Source organism: Spodoptera frugiperda, chromosome 14 (genome assembly GCF_023101765.2).
Source record: "Spodoptera frugiperda isolate SF20-4 chromosome 14, AGI-APGP_CSIRO_Sfru_2.0, whole genome shotgun sequence".
NCBI classification, from domain to species: Eukaryota; Metazoa; Arthropoda; class Insecta; order Lepidoptera; family Noctuidae; genus Spodoptera; species Spodoptera frugiperda.
The window spans coordinates 1874303-1895512 of NC_064225.1; the positions used below are offsets into that span (position 1 = coordinate 1874303).

At 36.5% G+C, this 21210-nt stretch overlaps 1 protein-coding gene across 1 annotated transcript in view; it reads left to right on the top strand.

Annotated features, from left to right (window-relative positions):
• LOC118279218 (uncharacterized) overlaps positions 1-19155 on the top strand; it is a 121566-nt gene extending 102411 nt beyond the window's left edge. The window contains 3 exon segments of the mRNA XM_050698287.1: positions 461-1266; positions 1269-2357; positions 15627-19155. Coding sequence (XP_050554244.1) covers positions 478-1266; positions 1269-2351 — 1872 coding nt within the window. The 5' untranslated portion in view covers positions 461-477 and the 3' untranslated portion in view covers positions 2352-2357; positions 15627-19155.
• The last annotated feature ends 2055 nt before the right edge of the window (positions 19156-21210 follow it).

The following is a 21210-nucleotide window of genomic DNA, read 5'->3' on the forward strand; positions in this document are numbered from 1 at the left end:
CCGCATACGGTAGCTCAGTGCTCAGGAATCCCAATCGCACCATTTGCTGTTGCCACTGACTAATAATGTAATCGGATTGCAATGTGTACTGTTATGATTGTACGAACTCTGCACATATACTTATATACAGACTTATATACCCAAAGGAATAAACAGAGGTGCCCATTTATAAAAGTTGTAAGACTCATATGCTGTATTTTTTATGGTATAAGCCGGTAAACTAGCAGACGGATCACCTGATGGTAAGCAATCGTCGCTACCCATGGACACTTGAAACATCAGAGGCGTTACAAGTGCACTGCCGGCCTTTTGTGAGTTAGGAATTTAATGGGGGATGGGGAATCGGAGATTGTGAAGATTTGTGTAATTGGGCTGTATTAATAAGAACGACCAACTAGCCAAATAATTATTCATTAAATACTCGTACAAACACTAATGTTCGTCTTTTCTTTTTCCACAGATGTGACTAACCCCGTCATGGCAGCCACGGACGGCCAAGTTGTGGCCGCAGCTTCACGCTGGTGTGAGGAGGGGAGCTACCTGCGAGAGTTCGCAGTCAAGAACCGCCTGCCGAGCGTCGCCAAGATCATCAAAGGACAGTATGGAGGCCTTGGCGTCCCGACCCTACCAAGTCCTGGACTTCAGAGCACTGCTTTACTTGTGTCAGCAGGAAAAAGAAAGAAGATCATAGCTCAAGCCATCAAACTCAAAGAAGGAAGACGAATGGTCAGCGTTGGACCTCGAATAGCCATCCCCGAAACGTATAAAGGCTATTTTGAATTACTAAGCGAAGAAGGTCGCGCTGTACGATGTATCGAATCAGTATCAGAACTAGCTAGAAGGAAGCTAGACGACGGATGCCTTGTTAGAGAACCAGTTAGAGTAATTTGTGCTAAAACAGACTTAGATGGCAATGTAACAGCTGATGGAGCGAGAAATCTACCAGCTGGGGAGGTTATCATGCCTAGAGGAGAAACGTTCTTAGGTAAAAATAAGTATTTGAAATGTACGGACTCCAAAGGAGACATGGTGCTCTTAAGTCTGGATCAAAGGGGGAAGTTCTCTGCTGTGGCTAAGGAAGAGAATATAAGTGGAGTGCATACAGCGAAGACTTTGTTGACCAAACGTTTGCCGATCACTGTGAGACTAGTGCATGGAACTCCACCACGAGGGCTGAAGAGCGCTAGTCACTTCGTTCCAGAACTAAGACTGCTGTCCATGTTTGAAGAAGACCATGTTTTTGCTCTCCCCTTCCCAAAGACGGTAATGCATTAGTAGCTCTTCCCTTAGCGGCGCCACTCAAAATGCAAAGATGCAAGAACGAGGATCAAATAAAGAACTTCATGGAATTTTCTAGATTAGTGGAAAAGTGTAATCGATTGTTAGTAGACGTTGTGGATCGAATACATGTGTTGGATGGAAAGTTAGGTGATCCTAAAAGGCTTCTGAATGGACCTCTCCACGCCCCACCTTTAGTCAAAACTGGTTACTTCCTAAGACGCAGTGCGTCATCAGACACAGCGAACCAACACAAACAGATGTCCCGCCACAACCACATCTACAGTAGTCATCGAGACGAGAACAGTATCCCAGACGAATATGATGAAATAGACCAAATTTACGACTATGTCAGAGGATTTGCGCCTCTACCTAAGAATATAAAAGCATCATATTCGAATGAACCGTCTCCAAGACACGAATCCGCTCCATCATCGCCTGCAGCAACTCCTATTCACATGCCTTTAATCACAGAAATTAAACCAGAACCACCGCCGATAGAGACGATACCGACAAAGAAGCCATTGAACATTCAGAAGGCAGAGAAGAGGACGAGGAAGGCACCAACACCGATCAAAGAAACCCCAGTCACTGTTTATAAGGAGAAATGTTCCATAGCTCCAGCGGCAAATCTTCCAAAACTGTACATCAAGAATAGTGTGAACAACAGTAAGAATAGAATGGTCTTCCGTCAAAAGAGTACTTCGCCGACTAAAGAGGCACCTAGTCCAGTAGCTAGTCCGATACGACCGATCAAAGGTGACTCCCCAATCTTCAATATAAGGTATAAGAGTCTATCGAACATCCACCAAGCCATGGAATTGGATGGTACTTTAGATTCGAGCCATTCTGGAGGAAGGACGTCTGGGGATTCTGGTAATGGTCCCAAGTTGCCTGAAAAACGGTCTAGAAAGTTAAGCAGGCCGAAGTCATTGACGAATCTAGTTTGGGAGCTGAAGGGATGTCCTGATCCGGAGAAACCTAAGTCTAGAGTAAAGAATGAAAGCTACAAGAAGATTGGTAACAAATTGTCTTTGGGAGCTCAGAAAAGGGTGCCGACGTTGTATCTTTAGATTTTGGTAAGTTCAACTTAATTATTTTTTATAACTTTTATTCCAAAATATAGATAAAGTTAACCAATAGAATGAGCGCATTGCTAAACATAAGATATATCCTAGATTCCAGATTTTATTATAACAACTAAATTTCGAAAATCGACTTTTACCCTACTTTTGCCGGAGCTGCGGACTGTTTACTGGGTTACTGGGGCTTTGGCTAAAAAGCAGGAGTGGAAACGGGTTGGTTTTTAGTCAATGAGAGTCTGACACTCCCTCTCGCCTCGCCCAAGGTGTGAGAAGTCATTGGATGATTTTCCTCTATCAAAAAAACCGCTACGCTATCGATACACGATAATCGAACCTAATGCACCAAATTCGGCAGTAACCGATCCCACTTCACAACATCTGCATTACAAAGTCTATACGAGTAAAAACCGCATAAACACAGAACCTCAATTTTACTACAAAGTCGGTTAATAACAACTTACATATTAGTTAGCAAATACTTAGTGAAGTAATCTAAGTTTAGCTGGAAAATGCTATCTTGCAAGCATGCAAGTCAAGAGGTCGCGACCTCTCTGCATTCAATGTTGCATCCTCTTTGTTGAGTAAAGTGTTATGAAGGAAATATAGTGGCATATATTTAGCCTTAATACCTCGTTGGTTTACTAGTAAATGTGGTAAGAGACCTTTTATTTAATGGTTCAGTCAAAATGTTTGATAAATCAAACACTGTATGTGTAAAATTCTTTACCAGAGTCTGTGTCGCTAGATAATCTAGGCTTTAGGTCTCAAGTAAATAGATTACTTATAGGAAGACGTGCTCTATCACCGATCACCTCATCCCTTTTTTGCGGGGGGAAAATCATCCCATTCCTTCTCCCGCCTTGGGTGAAGCGAGAGACAGAGTAGGTCACGCGACGTCTCGACATCTGCTCATGATGAAGAATTCCTCTGTGACTCAAAACTAGTAGACCTCTTCTCAAATTATTTACACAAGTAAACCGTTGTTTCTATTTAATTTATTTATTTCTATTTAATTTAATGTCTCATGATAGTTATTAGAAAATAAAGATAGTAGCCAAATGCTGAACAACTAAATTCCCAATAGTTTGCCCGACTCAGACTTAACCTACCGTCTAACAAGACACTTTATGTATATATATATCGTCACGCCTTTTATCCCCGAAGGGGTAGGCAGAGGTGCACATTACGGCACATAATACCACTGTACAATGTACACCCACTTTTCACCATTTGACAAGGCACTTTATTGAGATCCTAATATAGTAATATAGGATCCTATACATAACCAATACATGATTTGTATCCTAAATAGCAAATGGTTGGCAATACTCCAAAGCTCGTCTTTACAAATGTCGTAGCAACATTAGTTCGTGATATGTCATGCCTTTGGTTTCCTATAAATTGTGAAAATGAACGAGCATTCATTATATTTCTTGTATTTTGTAATTATGTGTTAGATTCTAGTTAATAAATGGGTTTGGTTTGTTTGTAATTAGTGAAGTTGTGTGTCGAAATATACTGTCTCTTTGCTAATGGAATAGGGGTTTTCAATTCACGAGATTGCATTAGTGACACAAAGTCCTATGTTGCGAACGACCTAACGGGTAACTGAGGCTTCAGCTATAAGCGGTGGTAGGAACGGGGTGGGTTTTAGGCAGTAAAGTCAAAGCATTTATTTCAATTAGTCCTTAATTAGACACTTTTGAAACGTCAATTTGAATTGTCCGAAAGTCAGTCTGTCAGTGAAGCTAGGTGCTCGTTCCAAAGTGTAGCTTCGAATGGAGTAGAACAACCAAGAAACTCCACCACTCTATAAAAGTCTGATACTCCCTCTCACCTCACCCAAAACAAAAGAAGTCATAGAAAGATTTTTCACCCGAAGAAAGGTTTTAGTTCAAGTCTTAACTAGATTCGACTGAATATTAATATTTTACATAGAATGACGAAAGACGAATAAGTTGTTCTTTGTAAAAAAACATAGACTATGCATAATACATAGTTTTTGTCAATGAATTGTCTATTCATGTGAACTTAAAACAATTGGCGATAATGCATTATTTGGAATCGCAATTGTTTAACTTTTTTTAGTATTTTGTATTCAAACATTCTTTAAGAGTATTGTATTTCTACTTAAACTTAGCTTGAATACAACAAAACAATATTATGGTTGGCTTCTCAATAGGCATGATGATGGGGTATGAAAATTAAACATTTATTGACTGCCACACTCAGAGTCATTTAATGCTTACTTAAACTATTCTTTAGTAACGATTTTGTATGGAAAACAATTGCTAAGGACTGGGTTAAGTAACCATTAAATGACTCTGAGTGCGCGAGTTAGTCCGTCAGTTAGGTAATGAAAAAATATTAGACACGTATTTTTTTCTTTTGTCATATAAGATAACAATATTTAGATAAAACGAAGCAAATACGTCATTTCTACGTATAAAATGTACCTTCGTACGAAATGTACGACGAATGACATCGCCGCGTCTGCCCACGCTGCTCATGATGAAGAGTTTTCTGTGACTCGAAACTAGTAGAGCTTTTCTCCATTAAACCGTGAATGTTTAGTTAATTTTGTATGTCTCTTGATAGTTATTATAATAATACTACTAAACGAATCTATCGAGCTACAGACTGCCTAGCGGGCTACCGGGGCTCCGGCTCAAAAAGCAGGAGTAGGAACGGGGTGGTTTTTATTCAGTAGGAATCTGAAACTCGCTCTCGTCTCGCCCAAGGCAGGAGAAATCATTTAATAATTTTCCCCCCATTAAAAAAATAACCCGGTTTCGCCTAAACTTGCAACTACTAAAAACGAATCAATCGTAAGGCTTGCATTTATGAGGCGAGAGAAGTCATTGGATGATGCAAAATCGTGAGGTTTTTCTTCATGAACGAGGACTCCTAATAACATTTAACAGATTAATAGCTCTAACTGTACGATGAAATCCTATTACTTAATATCTTGATTAGGTTTTTGCTAAGGAGTTATTGACCGGGCAACGCCGCAGGATATACTAAGCAGATTCCTGCGTCTAATGCAAATCATTGTGTTTTAATCTTTGATCGACAACTGACATGTCGACCTCTAGAGGAATTTTAATTTGATTAGACTATTGGATCCTTCTTTTCATTTTATATTGAGGAAGAAAGTCGATTTGTAATATGATTGTGTTGTACATATCATACTAAAATATCACATTTTTAAGTGCACCACACTGCATGTATTATACCCTATCTTTCTTATGGTATAAGCCGGTAAACGAGCAGACAGATCACCTAATGGTAAGCAATCGCCGCCCATGGACACCCGAAATACCAGAGGCGTTACAAGTGCGTTGCTGGTCTTTTGGGGGTTAGGAATTAGAAGATTATTGGGAAGATAGGGAATTGGGCCTCCGGTAACCTCCCTTACACATCAAAACACAACGCAACCGTTGTGTCCCTAAATTCCTAACCTCCAAAGGGCGACAACGCACTTGTAACGCATCTTGTTAGTCGGGAGTCCATGGGCGACGGCGATTGCTTACCGTCAGGCAATACATTTGCTCGTTTACCGGCTAATACCATTAAAAAAACAGCTTATACGCACCATAATTTCAAGCGATTCCTGATCTCCCTTAACATTTTCACTATCTCCCTCCCCAAATAAGGATAAAATACGACCATAATAACAATATCCCACCCCGAAAATAGCATAATAATCACCCCAAGAAGGTCAAGGTCCCCTAATGTCGTTTTGCAAACTTTTACTGCTAATTTCTAGCTAATAGGGGCGCTCCCGACCACCGCCCTGATGCGACACGAACGCCACACCTTGATCATACCAACAATTAATGTAATGGTATGATTAGGTTCTGCACGACATTTTCAACTTTAATAGTTAGGTTAAAAGGTTGTTTGTTAATTAAGTTGGACGTTCTTGGAAATTGGAAGGGTTTTTTTTGTTTGGGATGGCTTTCTGTGTATTTGGTCGTGTACAGTTCGGTTTTAGAGGAATTTCCTCCCAACGCTTGTGAAATGAGCTCCCTGCTAAGGCTTTCTCAGTAGGCTATAATATGGGGTACTTCAAGAAGGGAGTAAATAGGTTTAAATAGGCTTAAGGGTCGGCAAAGCGCATGTAATGCCCCAAGTGTTACAAGCGTTTATAGGCCACAGTAACCACTTACCATCAGGTGGACCGAGTGGTTTCTTGCATACGCACAGTCATTGTTAAAAAAAATGAACAGCAATACTTTGTGTGATCAACAAATTGTTGTTTCGGGTCTGGATGTCATATGTATGTAAACTTGTATGTTTGTTAACCCATGACACGGGAGAAAATCCTAAGTCAAAGTTCTAAATTAGGCACTTTTGAAACGTCAATTGAGTCTGTCTGTAAGTGAAGCTAGGTGCTCGTTCCAAAGTGTAGCTCTTCGAATAGAGAAGAACAAGCAAGAAACTCTATAGTCCTAGTGAGGGGTAACGTTTAAAAACAAGTTAAAATACTACTTTATAATAAGCATACTCCCAGTAATACTAGCCAGTCAATAAGTAAATAAAATATACCTAGACAGTTCATACAACCTACCTACTTACTTTGTTAGCGAATAAAAACGGCAACATCTGGTTTTTTACACCGATAGCTCCCGAGCTGATTCAATGTAAGCTCTATAAATAAATATTACATTATGTATAACTTGTATATACCTAGCTATAGGTAGATATAAGGCTGATTTACACTTGAACACCTTGGCTGTATTTTTAAAGAGGTTTTAGTTATTGAAGTTAGTTAAAGCGACTTTTTTACTATGTATGTAGATTTATTGCCTAAAAAATCTTTGAAATGAGATTACTTATTTTAATAATCAATCTTGATCCAAATTCTTTGGATTGATCTTCATTTTTGTTAGAAATTGTATAGAACTAATGTCAAAAATCGATCTTGATGTGAAGAGTTTGGATTGTGATCGGTTATTTTAATCCGCACATAGTTTCTGTCAAAACCCGAGATCCATCCAAAAATGTTGGATATAGGTCGGCTATTACTGTTGTCTAAGTGTGGAGGAGCCATGCTTTGACACGAATGAGCCGGCTCTACCGGAGTTATATAGCCTCACAGAAAACCGACGTGACACAACGCTTGCGTTATGTTTCGTTGTGTGAGTTAGGTTACCGAAGGCCAGTCCCTTTTCCAATCTTCCCAATCCCAGATTCCCCAATAATCCTTAAATTCCTAACCCCCAAAAGGCAACGCACTTGTAACGCCTCTGGTGTTTCGGGTGTCCATAGGCGGCGGCGATTGCTTACCATCGGGTGATCCGTCTGCTCGTTTACCGGCTTATACCATAGTACCAACTTTTCATCTAGTAAGATGATTCTACACAACTAAACTATTATTTGATTGCACTATCATTTGTTATAGATCCTCCACTCATACAGTGGCTCAAAATGGAAACCAATCCTCAAATTGTAATCTTAATGTTTTTCTAATATTCATTTCAACATCTTAGCGACCGGAGTAAAAAACTTTTTAATACCTTAGCAATATCTGATTGATTTCAAATTACTTTTTTTTGTTGAACACAACTTTTTATCACCCTCCTAAATACAGCTGTCAATATATTTTCATATAAATTAGACTTGTGAAGATCTTTGAACTCGTTTCTACTAATTAATTACATCAAATCAGTGACTAAGTATGACGAGTAAGTTTTTTTTTATTAAAAACCAATATTAATAGGTTCAACCACCAGCAAATTAACCTACACTAATCTGCGAATTTCTTCATAGGACTTTCGACTTTATACCATGAGGAATATAGTATATAATGTAATGAATAAAAGGGTGTAACTTGATCTGCTGAACGCAAAATTAATAGGTACATGTGCTGTTCGTGTATTATTAATTTCTTGATAAAAAGTAGCTGTAGTCGAGTGGTTTAGTAATGCTTTTTGAATAATAAGATGAAGAGATCTCAGTTTTGATTACGTAGAAATGTATTGTTGGACTTTTTTGCCATTATCGATAGTAACATAGTCTATGCATCGTCTAATGGTAAACGGGCAGCATAGCCTAAGTGTACCTATGTATATACCAGAGGTATCTATCACTAAGGTGATGCGGACTCCATAGAATCAATTGTTGTTTAATCGTACTGTCGATTGTCGATCTTTTTGGGGAATCCTTTCTGAAAATGATTTGACGTTAGATTTTTTTAGTAAACAGCACAAAGTGTGAAATTATATCACCTGTGATAAGTCAATGATTAGCTCTAAAAACGAAAGGAAATTTTAGTCTTGAAGAATATTGTGTACCATTCTACCAGAATATTTACACACCTAATATTATCCAGCTTCACAAAACAGTTTATAAATCTATAGAAATAAAACACATTTATTTTGATAAATTGGAGCTAAACAACGTGGCAACGTGACACGACTCCGATGAGGATTAATTTCGACGCTCTAAGTTAGTTTTTATTTTCTTTCTTTCTTTTCAATTTCTTGTAAATATTTTAGTCATAGTTATACTATACTAGCTGACCCAGCGAACTTCGTACCGCTTTCGCGTAGCAATGATGCTCTACTTTATTTTGTATAGCTGAGCTATGTATGAGTCCCTATTCAATTTGAACTGGAATCTATAATATCCTCCATATAAAAATGAATCCATAATTTCCTGATTTCACTATACCTGAAAAGGACTTTACTAATTAAAAAAAAAACAAAATATATTTTCATAATAGTGTTTATTCCATAGGATTTAATAATTTCACTACTATTTTTACAAATCGCTATTGAAGAACTTGGCATTTTTAAGTAAACACTGAGCTTAATACCACGCGCGCTCTTTATCAATTGTTGGCACATTAAAATGTCCAGCATTTTGTCCTGCAGGCGCCTTATCGGCTCTGATGACAATTTTGTGGTCTAATGCATTTGTGAATAATGCAACTAATTTATTGTGTTGATGGAGAAATGTTTGAAGTTGTTCCACAATGGATCTTTTTACTGAGTTGTTGTGTGCACAACGCTGATTGACTTCTTTTGCTGAATTCTCCATAAAATATATTTGCAAAAATGTATAACCTTCAACAGGCACTGGCAATAAGGAACCTGTTTGATGATATATTTGAATCCCTGAATCTGCTAGAATATAAATATGTATTAAGGTAATTGTAAAGCAAATTGTACCACCATGTGACTCGCAAAATACTGCCACAATACTTTAAATCATTTCAAATTAAAACTACTTTAAACTTCGACATTAAACAGCCTTCCACGGCAGCTTTAGGTAGTAGGCTTTACCAAGCACATCTTGCTCATGCCACTATAAAATACAACATGTTATAAAATGTTGCTGATTAAGTCTTCGGATTATAGACTATTATTATGTATTTGACTTATTGTTTACAAAATAAACACATCACTGACTCGACATAGTTTGCACCAGCTACATAGTTTTAAAACTAAAAAAAAACGTTTGCCATTATACTTACTTACTAAAAGTAGGCATAAAATTGTCTGGTATAACTTTTGTTGCCCCAAATGATGTCATTTGAAAGCAATTATTGTACTGCTGGATATGAGTCAAAAAATTAACCAATGAATGTAGTGGCTCTGGTGGCGGTACCAATGGCGTCAATTTGACTTGGCCGCTGGCGCTTCATTTTTGAATTTCAATCCCAATGTGGACACACAATGTTCATTAGTTCAATAGCAACAATTTGCTCTGAACTGTAATCAATTGCCACATTATAACTGAATGCAGCTTTGTGGGGATTAAACACAACATTTCTATCTTGATATCGATTCAGTTCAAGTTCATTTCGCGCTTCGCGTTGCTCATCAGTTTGATTTGCTCTTATATTTCTTTGACTTGCCGTATTTCAAGTTCTGCGCCCTAAGCTTGTACGTCTGGGTGGTAGCATTGTTAAAAACTAAATTCCAACTGAAAATAAAAAGCTCTCATATATTTTCTGCATAACCATGTATACCAAATTGTGTAGTCACCAAAAGTTACTAAAAATCAATATGAAGATGTGATTTACAAAACTTACCTTGATTAACAAACACTTATTAGCAAATAAAATCTTCTTAGTCTTTAAAACTCGAAAAAATATTAAGATAATCTCTCAGAAATTTTGAAAATATTCATTTAATTTTGCATATTTTAAAAAAACGCGCAATACGAATGTCAATGTCATTCACACCAATAGACTATATTGAAAGAACATCGTTTGTTCGAAAACGTGAATAGAAACTTTAATTTACACAAAATAAATTTCTGAACACACGCGTAACTGTTGATAATTTGTCATTATTTCTGAACGCACGCATAAATATTTGAGGAATTTTTATTAATGCTTAATGCACTTTTCAACTTATTCCATAGATAAAAAAAATACAGACAATTGTTTATTCACCCTTTTCAAATAGTTTATGCATAAACGTCAATCATTATTTACAGTATTTGACAGGATGGACAACAAATATTTGACATGAACGTTTATTGAAAACATCTAGCTTTTGCCCGCGACTTCGTCCGCGTGGTGGTGTTAGTGGTCAAAATGCTGCCGTATGTCATGTAAAATGTGAATTACTTGAGAATATGTTACTGTTAGCGTTTTTAAAGATATGTATTCCATAGAAACCACGACCGCCGATTCATCATTTTATAAACATGATGAAAAGTAGCCAAGGTTATCTATATTATTATCCTTTAATTTCCTATATATTGCCTATCAATACAAAATCTCACTGTTACAGCTTTAAAAATGACGAATTTCCTTATGACCATTCATCCCCTATTTTTACGCACTCTCGCCAATTTTTTTGCAATAAAAAATAGCCTATGTTCTTTCGTTTATGTTTAAGTGTCTAAACACAAAGTTTCACTGTTACAGCTTTTAAAATGACGAATTTATATATGAACAGTCATCCCCTCTTTTTACCCATTCTCTCCTATTTTTTTTTTGCAATAAAAAGTAGCCCATGTTCTTTCGTTCCTCATTAAGTATCTAAATACAAAGTTTTACTGTTACAGCTTTTAAAATAACGAATTTCCATATGACCATTTATTCCCTTATTTTTACCCATTCTCCGCTATTTTTTTGCAATAAAAAGTATTAAGTAAGGTCTATTCTATCTCAGTACCAAATTTCATCAAAATCGGTTCACTGGTTTAGGCGTGAAAGCGTAATTACAGACAGACAGAGTTACTTTCGCATTTATAATATTAGTAGGGATTCTGTGCTCCAAGTCTCCAACGCACACTTATCCAATAGCATTTGTTTTTTAGTATCCAATCTAATATCAACTTTATCCAATAGCAATAAAGCTCAAATTGACTCTACGTATTAGTTAGAAAACGTTTGTATGGGATAAAGAAAAGGGCTGTTTTTAGGGCTTTTCCGTCAATTATTTGATATTTTCTCGCCGTAAAAACCATCCTTGAACTTCGACGAATATTACAAAAAAAGAATTGGCCAAATTGGTCCACGCGTTCTCGAGTTATGCGCTTACCAACACTTTTAGCGATTCATTTTTATATATAAGATTATAATAAAAACAAAAACGTCTTTTAATAGCACATTACGAAAACATAAGCTTTTTTGACATCATGAACAAACCGTTTAACCGTTTTAAACAACTCCATCAAATGTAAACTGCCCTTTAGCTCACAAACCCTATCTGTTGCTTCTTCAACAACAATGTGTACGCAGAAAAAACGCCACAAAAAGTTCAATATACAGTAGAGCCTCGATAATCCGAACTACCAAAAAATTACCCCTGTTCGGACTCACGGAGCGTTCGGATTATAATATGTACTATAGAAATAAATAATACAGTATAGAAAAAAAATTTGTTATATTTTGATATAAATATATTTATTGAGGTTTAGTAAAATACACATTTAAACCACATTTTACACAAGTTACTTATTAATAAAGTCGTCAATTTTAGTTTGGCGAGTTCTATTTACTGACCAAACAAAGGCTTTGTCCCTCAAATTACGCAGCATCATCTTTTCGGGTAAGGACAAGTCATTTTCATCAGCCCAATCTAAACATGTATTCAGTGCTGATATAGCTTGTGAATGAGAAATTTTCTTGACATTCAAAGCAGAGATATTGTCAACAAAAGACTCATCATTCCCAGTCTCGTCAATCTCTTGCGTAAGTTGGGCTATGATCTCGTCATCAGTTATGGGTTCTGTGCAATTCTCTTCTTCTCCGAGACAGCGGCAGTTCGGATTACAGCGGCGTCCGGATTAGCTTGAGTACGGATTATCGAGGCTCTACTGTAGATAGAATCTATTTCATATGTATTAGTATCGACTAGTGATGGACTTTGTTCGCGGTAAAAAAATTCGCTTCGAATAGCCTGTTTTACCCACCTGTTGGTAATAGTGAATTAGAAGAAATAACTCATACTACATTATGTAAAGTGGCGTAGTATTTCTGAATATTTACTAGGGCTATTTGTATACCTCGTTAGTCGAGTGGTTGCAAATGCAACTACTGGGCAAGAGGTCTCGGGCTCAATTTCCAGGTCGGGTAAAGTACTGGTACTGGGATTTAACACAGTAGTAGCACGGAGTCTGGAATTGTGTTCAGTAATTGCAATAGGCTCACCCCCTATTACATGGAACTTATAACACAAGTGATGAAATGTGGGTATACATTGTATAGTGGCATTACATACCGTAGTGCACACCTCTGTCTTCCCTGACTCTGTTAGCCCTTCGGGGATAAAAGATCATATACATATTTTCCTTTTTTACCGCATTTCGTAAACCATTCTTCTTTTTACCGTCACTTGTCCATCACTAGTACCGACTACAAGGCAGGTGTGTGCATTTCTAGTGAATTATTTATACTCCGTATAAATGTTACATTGAAACTTTGAGAAAGTTTTCTAATGTGTAAAATTGTGTTGTTTTATTGATCAATGGGAAACTTTAAAAGGAAAAAGTGGCTTCATGGTACTCGAATTCACATCAACAGCCTATAAGTGGCCACTGCTGAGCAAAGGCCTCTTCTTGCATGGAGAAGTTTTGAGCATTAAGCACCACGCTTGCTCAATATAGGTTAGCGATTTCAAACTTATAATTAGAAATTATAAGCCCAGGTTTCCACACGATGTTTTCCTCTACCGTTAGGAAGTGGTGTCTAAATAATCTTAAAAAGTACATACAACTCGGGAAAAGTCACATTGGTGCTTGCTGTTGGTAGGTTCCGAACTAGCACCCTCAGAATCTCATGCCTCATGACTTCTTACTAATATTATAAATGCAAAAGTACGTAAGTTAGCGTGTTTATGTGTATGTTTGTTACTCAAACACATAAAATATCTGAAGGGATCAGGATACAATTTGGAACAAGGCTAGACTATGGTCCGGAATAAAACAGGCTACTTTTTATCCCATGGTAACTTGGGTGAAGCCGTTGGCAGAAGCTTAGTAAATAATTAAAATAAATTAAAACTCTTACCAAAATTCTCTCATACATTTCAAAAAACCCGTCCTAATAATTTCAACACGAAACCGCATCTGTCTTTCCCACTCCCATAAACCTACTTGAAAACAAACATCTTTCATGATTACAGCAAAAGATTACAGAATACTAAGACAACATAAAACTGCATACATTTAAACTAAAAGCCTCCATCTATCACCTCTAGGCACCCAACTTATCAAATACAGCGTTAACATACCCATTTGTGAAGTCGAGGTACTAGGCGCGCATAAAAATCCAAGAGCTTGTAAGAGTATGATTTTATCGCGGTGTAGGAACAAAAATGCTCTAATCGCGGTTACAAATCACTTGTGTGATATGAAGATCTGTGTTGTGATAGTTGCTGTGTTAGAGGTGAATGCAGAAGGTTCATAGAATAATGAAACTTAAAGTTCTTATTGTGATTGGTGAAATGAGTTAATCTTTTGAACTGTAGATGTGATGTACATAGAGGTCACAATTGCGTGCTTGACAAAGTTGTGGTTTAAAGCATGCTAAAAGATTTTTATTAACTTTTTTTAAGAGGAAAACATCATCTAATGTCTTCACCCGCCTAAGGCGAGGCGTGAGGGAGTGTCAGACTCCTACTGACTAAAAACCACCCCGTTCCTACTGCTGCTTTTCGAGCCGGATGCCGCAGTCCGCAGCTCCGGATTTTGATTAACTTACCGTACATAAATAAAAATGTACATTGATAGTCAGAAAATCTCTTCGTTTATTTATTGAAAGAGCAGATTACAGAAGGTAGCTCGGTACTACTTTTCGACACTCGTCCTCTTATCCAAAATCCACATAATATAAGAAACGAACCAATCACAATACACCTAGTATGATTCCAGCCTTCATTCGATTTATATTTCATTTAAAAATTAATTATTACAACAAAAGTAACAGATAAGGAGACGAACCTATAATAAGTCCAGTATGATTCTAACCTTCATTCCATTCTATTTCAAAGAACTCAGAATTGCAAAGAATGAATAAGTTTCGAGCACTATACCAAATGAACCTTCTATCTTCACTTCAATATGGCATAAAAAGCGGTCCGCTTTAAATATTCGGCCATTCTTTTTATCTAACCTCAACATAAGACCATTATGGGTGTAACGTCACTCGAATTATACCGTAACTTTTGATAGTAGCCGTATATCAGGATATGATATAGGTCCAACGTCATAGCCGTGGGAAATTGGACCCTAACGGTATAAACTTAGGTCATAGGTTTGATCTGGTGCACTTTGTTAAGACTGTTAGACTTTTTTTTCGAGGTTGTAATTGCTGTGTTGCCGTTAGTTGAGGATAGATGGCAGTGCTCTAAAGTTATGGATGAGACGTAGAGTTAAAATTACTTTTTATGACGTCCTTTTCAGAAACGTTGGTTGAAGTAAAAATAATGTAAAAATGTATTTATTTCAGTTTTTTCAGTTAATCCATTGACTCTTTGGATTAATCAAAATAGAATTGTATATCAGCCTGTTGATTACTGAAGCGTGCTTAAATGCATATTCGTTTTAACTTATAAACTTCTATTAATTTGATTGGCCGGTTCGAATGAATCAACCAATCGGAGTGTCGAATGCGCTCTCATTTCGTTTTCGTTCAACGTAAATGAAACTCGTACTAAGGGTACAGGGCGCCGAACTTCTTTCGATTACTTTAAACGTAAAGCAAACTCATACTTATGTTACTGTTGTACAATCCAAAATCCATTACCACTGATAAAAATATGTTTTACTAATGAAAGAATTCTCTCATTTCAGGTCCACGTTGTCTCCACGACAGACGTGCGCGACCAAAGCAGACACACGACAGACGACTAACGACCGAACATAACAAACCGTTACATTTTGAATCTACGTCACACTTCGGCTAACTTCGGCAAACTTCGGGAGCGGACGGCGAATGAGCAACGAGTTAAATTTAATAGTAGCTATTTTAAATTCAATAGTCGCTAGTTTGGTGGATTGTTGATCGATAGAATACTTGTAAACCCTTTAACTGTCCAGTTAAATAATATCAATTAACGTGACCCTATTATTATTCAACAAATTGAAAAAAATATATCTACACTAAATAAGGAAGAGTAATCGTGTGAAAACGAGAAAAATCATTCAAGTTCTCTGTCGCAGCAATACGACATGAGCGGTAAGAACACGGATATGTTGCGTATATACGACACAGGCGGTTAAAGGGTTAATGTGCCAGTAAATCTTATGACAGCTAAGCCTATTATCTGTCAAATGTAAGGCCCTATTGATCCTTACACCTCACTAGCGCTATCTGAAGACAACAAAATCGAAAACTGACAATGTGATAACATAAGGAAAAGAGCTGACATAGATTATACTTTAGTTCGAATCAAAACAAAATATTATAATTTCCAAACTGATTTAATAATCTTTCGACTAAATTCATTTTGTAAAATCCTATTTTTAATTTTCAAAATGATTTATTAGTTATTAAAAGCTATGTAACATTTGACATGATAACAACATTTTTTAGTGAATTACTATCACTGTTTCGACTCTTGTATACACGTTATGTACGAACTAAAGTCATAACTAACAACACTACTGTCTTATAACCAGAACATAATTAAAATATTACACAAAAAAAACAATGCCAATGGGGGCCACCGATTTTGCACACCAGATGGCGCAAATGTCTAAAGACGCTTTTTGACCAATCACAGTAGCTGTCAAATGTTGAATGTCCAATGGTGTGACACTAACTAATTCCCTATTGGACGAAGAACAAGAGCTTCACACTAGTGCCATCTGGTGAGCAAAAATACAGTAGGCCCCATTGAGAAAATATCTTTACACGTCATCGAATGCACCAGTAAACGAAGTTAGCTAACAAAACGAAGTTATTGCGAATTATAAAAATATTTAAAACTAAACAAATGGAAATGTCTTACTTATTTTGTAAAATGGTTAACGAAATACTGAAATGTAAGTGTAGGCATTAAAATTGTACTTTTTTGCTGATGGTAACATTTCTTTTTTAATTTGACAGTTGGAAAAATGACATTTGAAATCGTTTTGGCGCCAATTTTTATTGAATTTGTTAATTGTTATTTTCTTGGTTTAAAATTGTCAATAAGAGATTTTGAAAGAAATGTTACCACTAGCAGAGAATCATGTAAGAGAAATTAATAATTTTTATAACGAAAAAAGAACTTAATTTTGATCTCTTAATGGATAATAATTATTTATGAATGTAATGCCATATTAAAGTATAATACCTACTTCATTGGTGTTCGTTATTAGATATTAAGTTTGGGTCTTTCATCGTTCAATAACTAATTATTTAGTAATTAACACTCTAAAAATACTATGGTGATTATATTTTATGAAAATTTTAAATGAATATTTTTAGTTTACAATATACGACAGTCAACGCCATCTAGTTTCACAGCGTGGAACTATTACGACGAAAAACATGGCGGATTTTTATGTGATTTAAGACGGAATTTATACAAAATGTTTAGATGAAAGGCCCTTGAAGCTCATGATAATGATAGCATAGTAATATTTTAATGAAAATTACGAAATAATCCGTAATTATTGTTTTCTTGCTATGATTAAATTTAATTTACAATGTAGCGTGCCGGATGATTGCAATTAGAAACTGTAAATTACTATGGATCAAAGTCATGAGCCTCTTAAGTTTAAACTAGGTAAAGATTTCTCTACTTAAATATATAAATAACGTTTTGAAAATTCCTTCTGTTGATGCAAACCAAAAATGCGAGGTGCCTTAAAAATGCTTTTTTCGAAAAAAAACTCTTTGTAATATTAATTATTAATAAATTGTCATAGTTTTAAGGGAAATAGTCACAAAATATCTTCGATTTTTTAGGTTATGTTTAGTAGTTAAGTCACTACAGGTTATGCAATTCTTAAGATATGCATTTATTCATTTTTTTTATGTAATGTTACAGTCATAATTGTCTTAGTGCATTGTGCATTTTCGTTGCAAATAATATTTGCGGTAATTTTCATATTAGGTGTTTACCTTGCATTAAATATAATGCATTATTTAGTTTGATTTTTAATGGAACAAAACTTCAATAGGGTAGATGACTAATTTTTATTTCAATGTCCGTCTTGTAGATTATTTTAAAATGTTACACATGTACTTTTTTTTAAAAACCACCCCGTTCCTTCTCCTGCTTTGAGCCGGAGCCCCGGTAACCTGTTACGTTGTCCGCAGCTCCGGATCGGGCCCTATAGCACACTAATAAATGAAAAAGACGCTAGTGATATTATTTGAAACGAAAATGACGTGTTTTATATAAAATGCTGAAGATTTGTTTTCATTTAAAATGTTTTTTGTATTACCCCTAATTTGGTTGCAAATGTCGTTGAAGTGCCGCACTCATAGACATTTAATAATAACTTAAAATATTCCTTACTATCGTACTCAGACACATTTAATGTTTCTTAAACTTTCTTTAGTAACAATATAATATTATTCCGAAAAAAAAAACTAAGTAAGTGGGTTAAGTACTTAATCATTCCATAATTCTGAGTAACGATTTTGTATCGAAAACAATTGCTAAGGACTGGGTTAAGTAACCATTAAATGACTCAGAGTACACCAGTCAAAGTCCTTACAAACTTAGTTTGAAGTTAAAATTTTACCTATTAACTAACTTATCTAGTTACTATTGTCAACAATGATAGTACTAACTCTATCATTCAAGGGAAATTTACTAGTTTTTACCCAACATTAAAAATTCTACCATTTATTCAAGGAAAATTACATGTCAGCCTACATCATACACTATACTCTTTCATTTTATTAACGCGATGAAAATGTAAAGAGTCAATATGTGTGCAAAACCAAAATTAAATGAAGTAACACTTACTACCACACCCAGAGACATTTAATTATTACTTAAACTATTCCTTAGCAACGATTTTGTTCCGAAAACAATTACTAAGGACTAGATTAAGTAACCATTAAAGAGAATCTGAGTATGGCGGTTAGTTTTTTAAATAAAAACAAATCTACAGCAATTATAATCTTAGATAAGTCTTACATACTACGGATAAATCTCTCGGAATTTCGAAACGAATTTCGATATTTCGATACGATTTATCGATTACTTATCGATTTTTTTTTATATCCCAAATATTGTTCTTGATAGTAAGCTAGGCCACTTCATGTTCTCTAGTGTAGGACTTTATGGTATCTTTAGATTAAGATTTTCATTCAGTGTTATTAAAATATCAATCGATATTGTAATACTTTACGATAAATAAATGAAATGATATTGAATTTTATTGAGTTTTCCTTCAAGCCCTTAGTTTTCCTTCAATGCTGAGCTGTGAGTTTCCTCTAATTAATGCCTTGTTTGCACTGCGCTAGTATTTTAGTTTAGTTGCTGGTACATAGAAGCTTTCTCTCGCTTCTGTCCAAAAATCGAAGCGAGAGAAAGTTACTAAATACTCGCTACTCGACTAAAATGCTAGCGTAGTTTGAACTAGGCATAAGAGATCGCTTACTTGCTGCTCATTGGGACAAGCCCGACACAACCTCCCTAAACCGCAACTCCTGTAAGCCAGGATCAACTGTAGATATACAACTATGAAATCACCCGAACACTAAAGTCCGGATTGTCCCAGATACATGAATGTCACAGTTTAAAAGGTTTGGGTTTATTAGAGCATTTTAACTTATGGTGTAAAAGCTGGAAATTGAGGTTTCTTTTTTAAAAAAATAACGTTGCCCCACGCTAGGATTTTCTTCTGTGTCGTAGGTGCATTTACAAACCTACAATTTCACATACACATGACACCCAGACCCGAAACAACAATTTGTGGATCACGCAAAGAGTTGCTCCGTGCGGGAATCGAACCCGCTACCCGTTGCGCGGCAGTTGCCCAGCCACCGCACCAACCGTGCAGTCAACTCAACACAACACTAAGCTGTGAGTCTCTTCTAATTAAGAGATCGCTTATTTGTTGCTCATTAGGACAAGCCCGCCATAACTTCCCACACCGCAGAGTCGCCGAGTCAACAACTCCTGAAGATGCTCCGTGGAGGAGCGAAACATATTATGTCGAGTGTTTTGTTGCGTGTCGTCTGTGGTGTCGTGTCGTGTGTTTTTGTGTGGCACCTCTATTCTGCGTGAGCATTTAATTGTGGACGGGAGGGTGGTGCTACACTTTTTTTTTAATGGGACAAGCCACAATCTTCCTTAACCGTTGCAACTCCTGTAAGCCAGAATCTACAGTAGACACAACCATGAAAACACCGGAACACTGAAGTCCGGCGCGTCCTAAAGACATAAATGTCACAGATCACAGTTTAAAAGGTTAGGATTTATCTGAGCATCTTAACTTATGATGTAACAGCTGGAAAGGGAGTTACAGCTAGTAGAATTATTATGTTTGTTAGATTCCCTTCACGGGATTACAGGGTCCTGGACCTGTACCCTTAGTACGAGTTTGTTATACGATTAACTAGATCGAAGCGAGAACACGCAATTGACCGACTCGAATGAACGAACCATACAGAGCGCCGACCGCGCTTTCAATCTTTTTAACGTAAAGCATACTTGTACTAAGCCCTCTGGAACTTTGAAAGGCTTACGAGGAACCGAGCCAATTCGCAGAGGCCCGAAAACAATTTTTAATCTAAATGAAATGGGACATCAGTTGGAAATTATCTCTTTATCCACAATACAAAATAATCATGGTTGATCATTTAAATGTATAGTAGTGACCACAAACACCCTTTTCTCAGTTTGAATTGATTGAACGTATACACCTACGGTTTGTTTACAAAGATGTCAATAGATATTGGCCTATGTATTATCTATCCATAGGTACTTAGATTATAGTCGCTACGATTTATATAATTATGTAAATTAATAGCTCTTGCAATGGAATGATACAAATAACACAGGAAGTAAGTAGATATATTACGGTGAGCATAAGAATGCGTAACGAGCAGACAGATCACCTAATGGTAAGCAATCGCCACCACCCATGGACACTCGAAACACCAGTGCCTACTAGTGCGTTGCCGGCCTTTTGGGGGTTAGGAATGTAAGCGCTGTCCGGGATTAGGAAGATTGAGAAGAAGGGGTAATTGCGCCTCCGGTAAACTTACTCACACAACGAAACACAACGCAAGCATTGTTTCACGTCGGTTTTCTGTAAGGCCGTGGTATCACTCTGGTCGAGCCGGCCCATTCGTGCCGAAGCACGGCTCTCCCACACTTAATCTACTACTACTACTAATACTAGCATACTAGAATAACTACTTTTTTATGGTAATGGTGGCAAACGAGCTAACGTGTCACCTGATAGTAAGCAATCAGCGCCG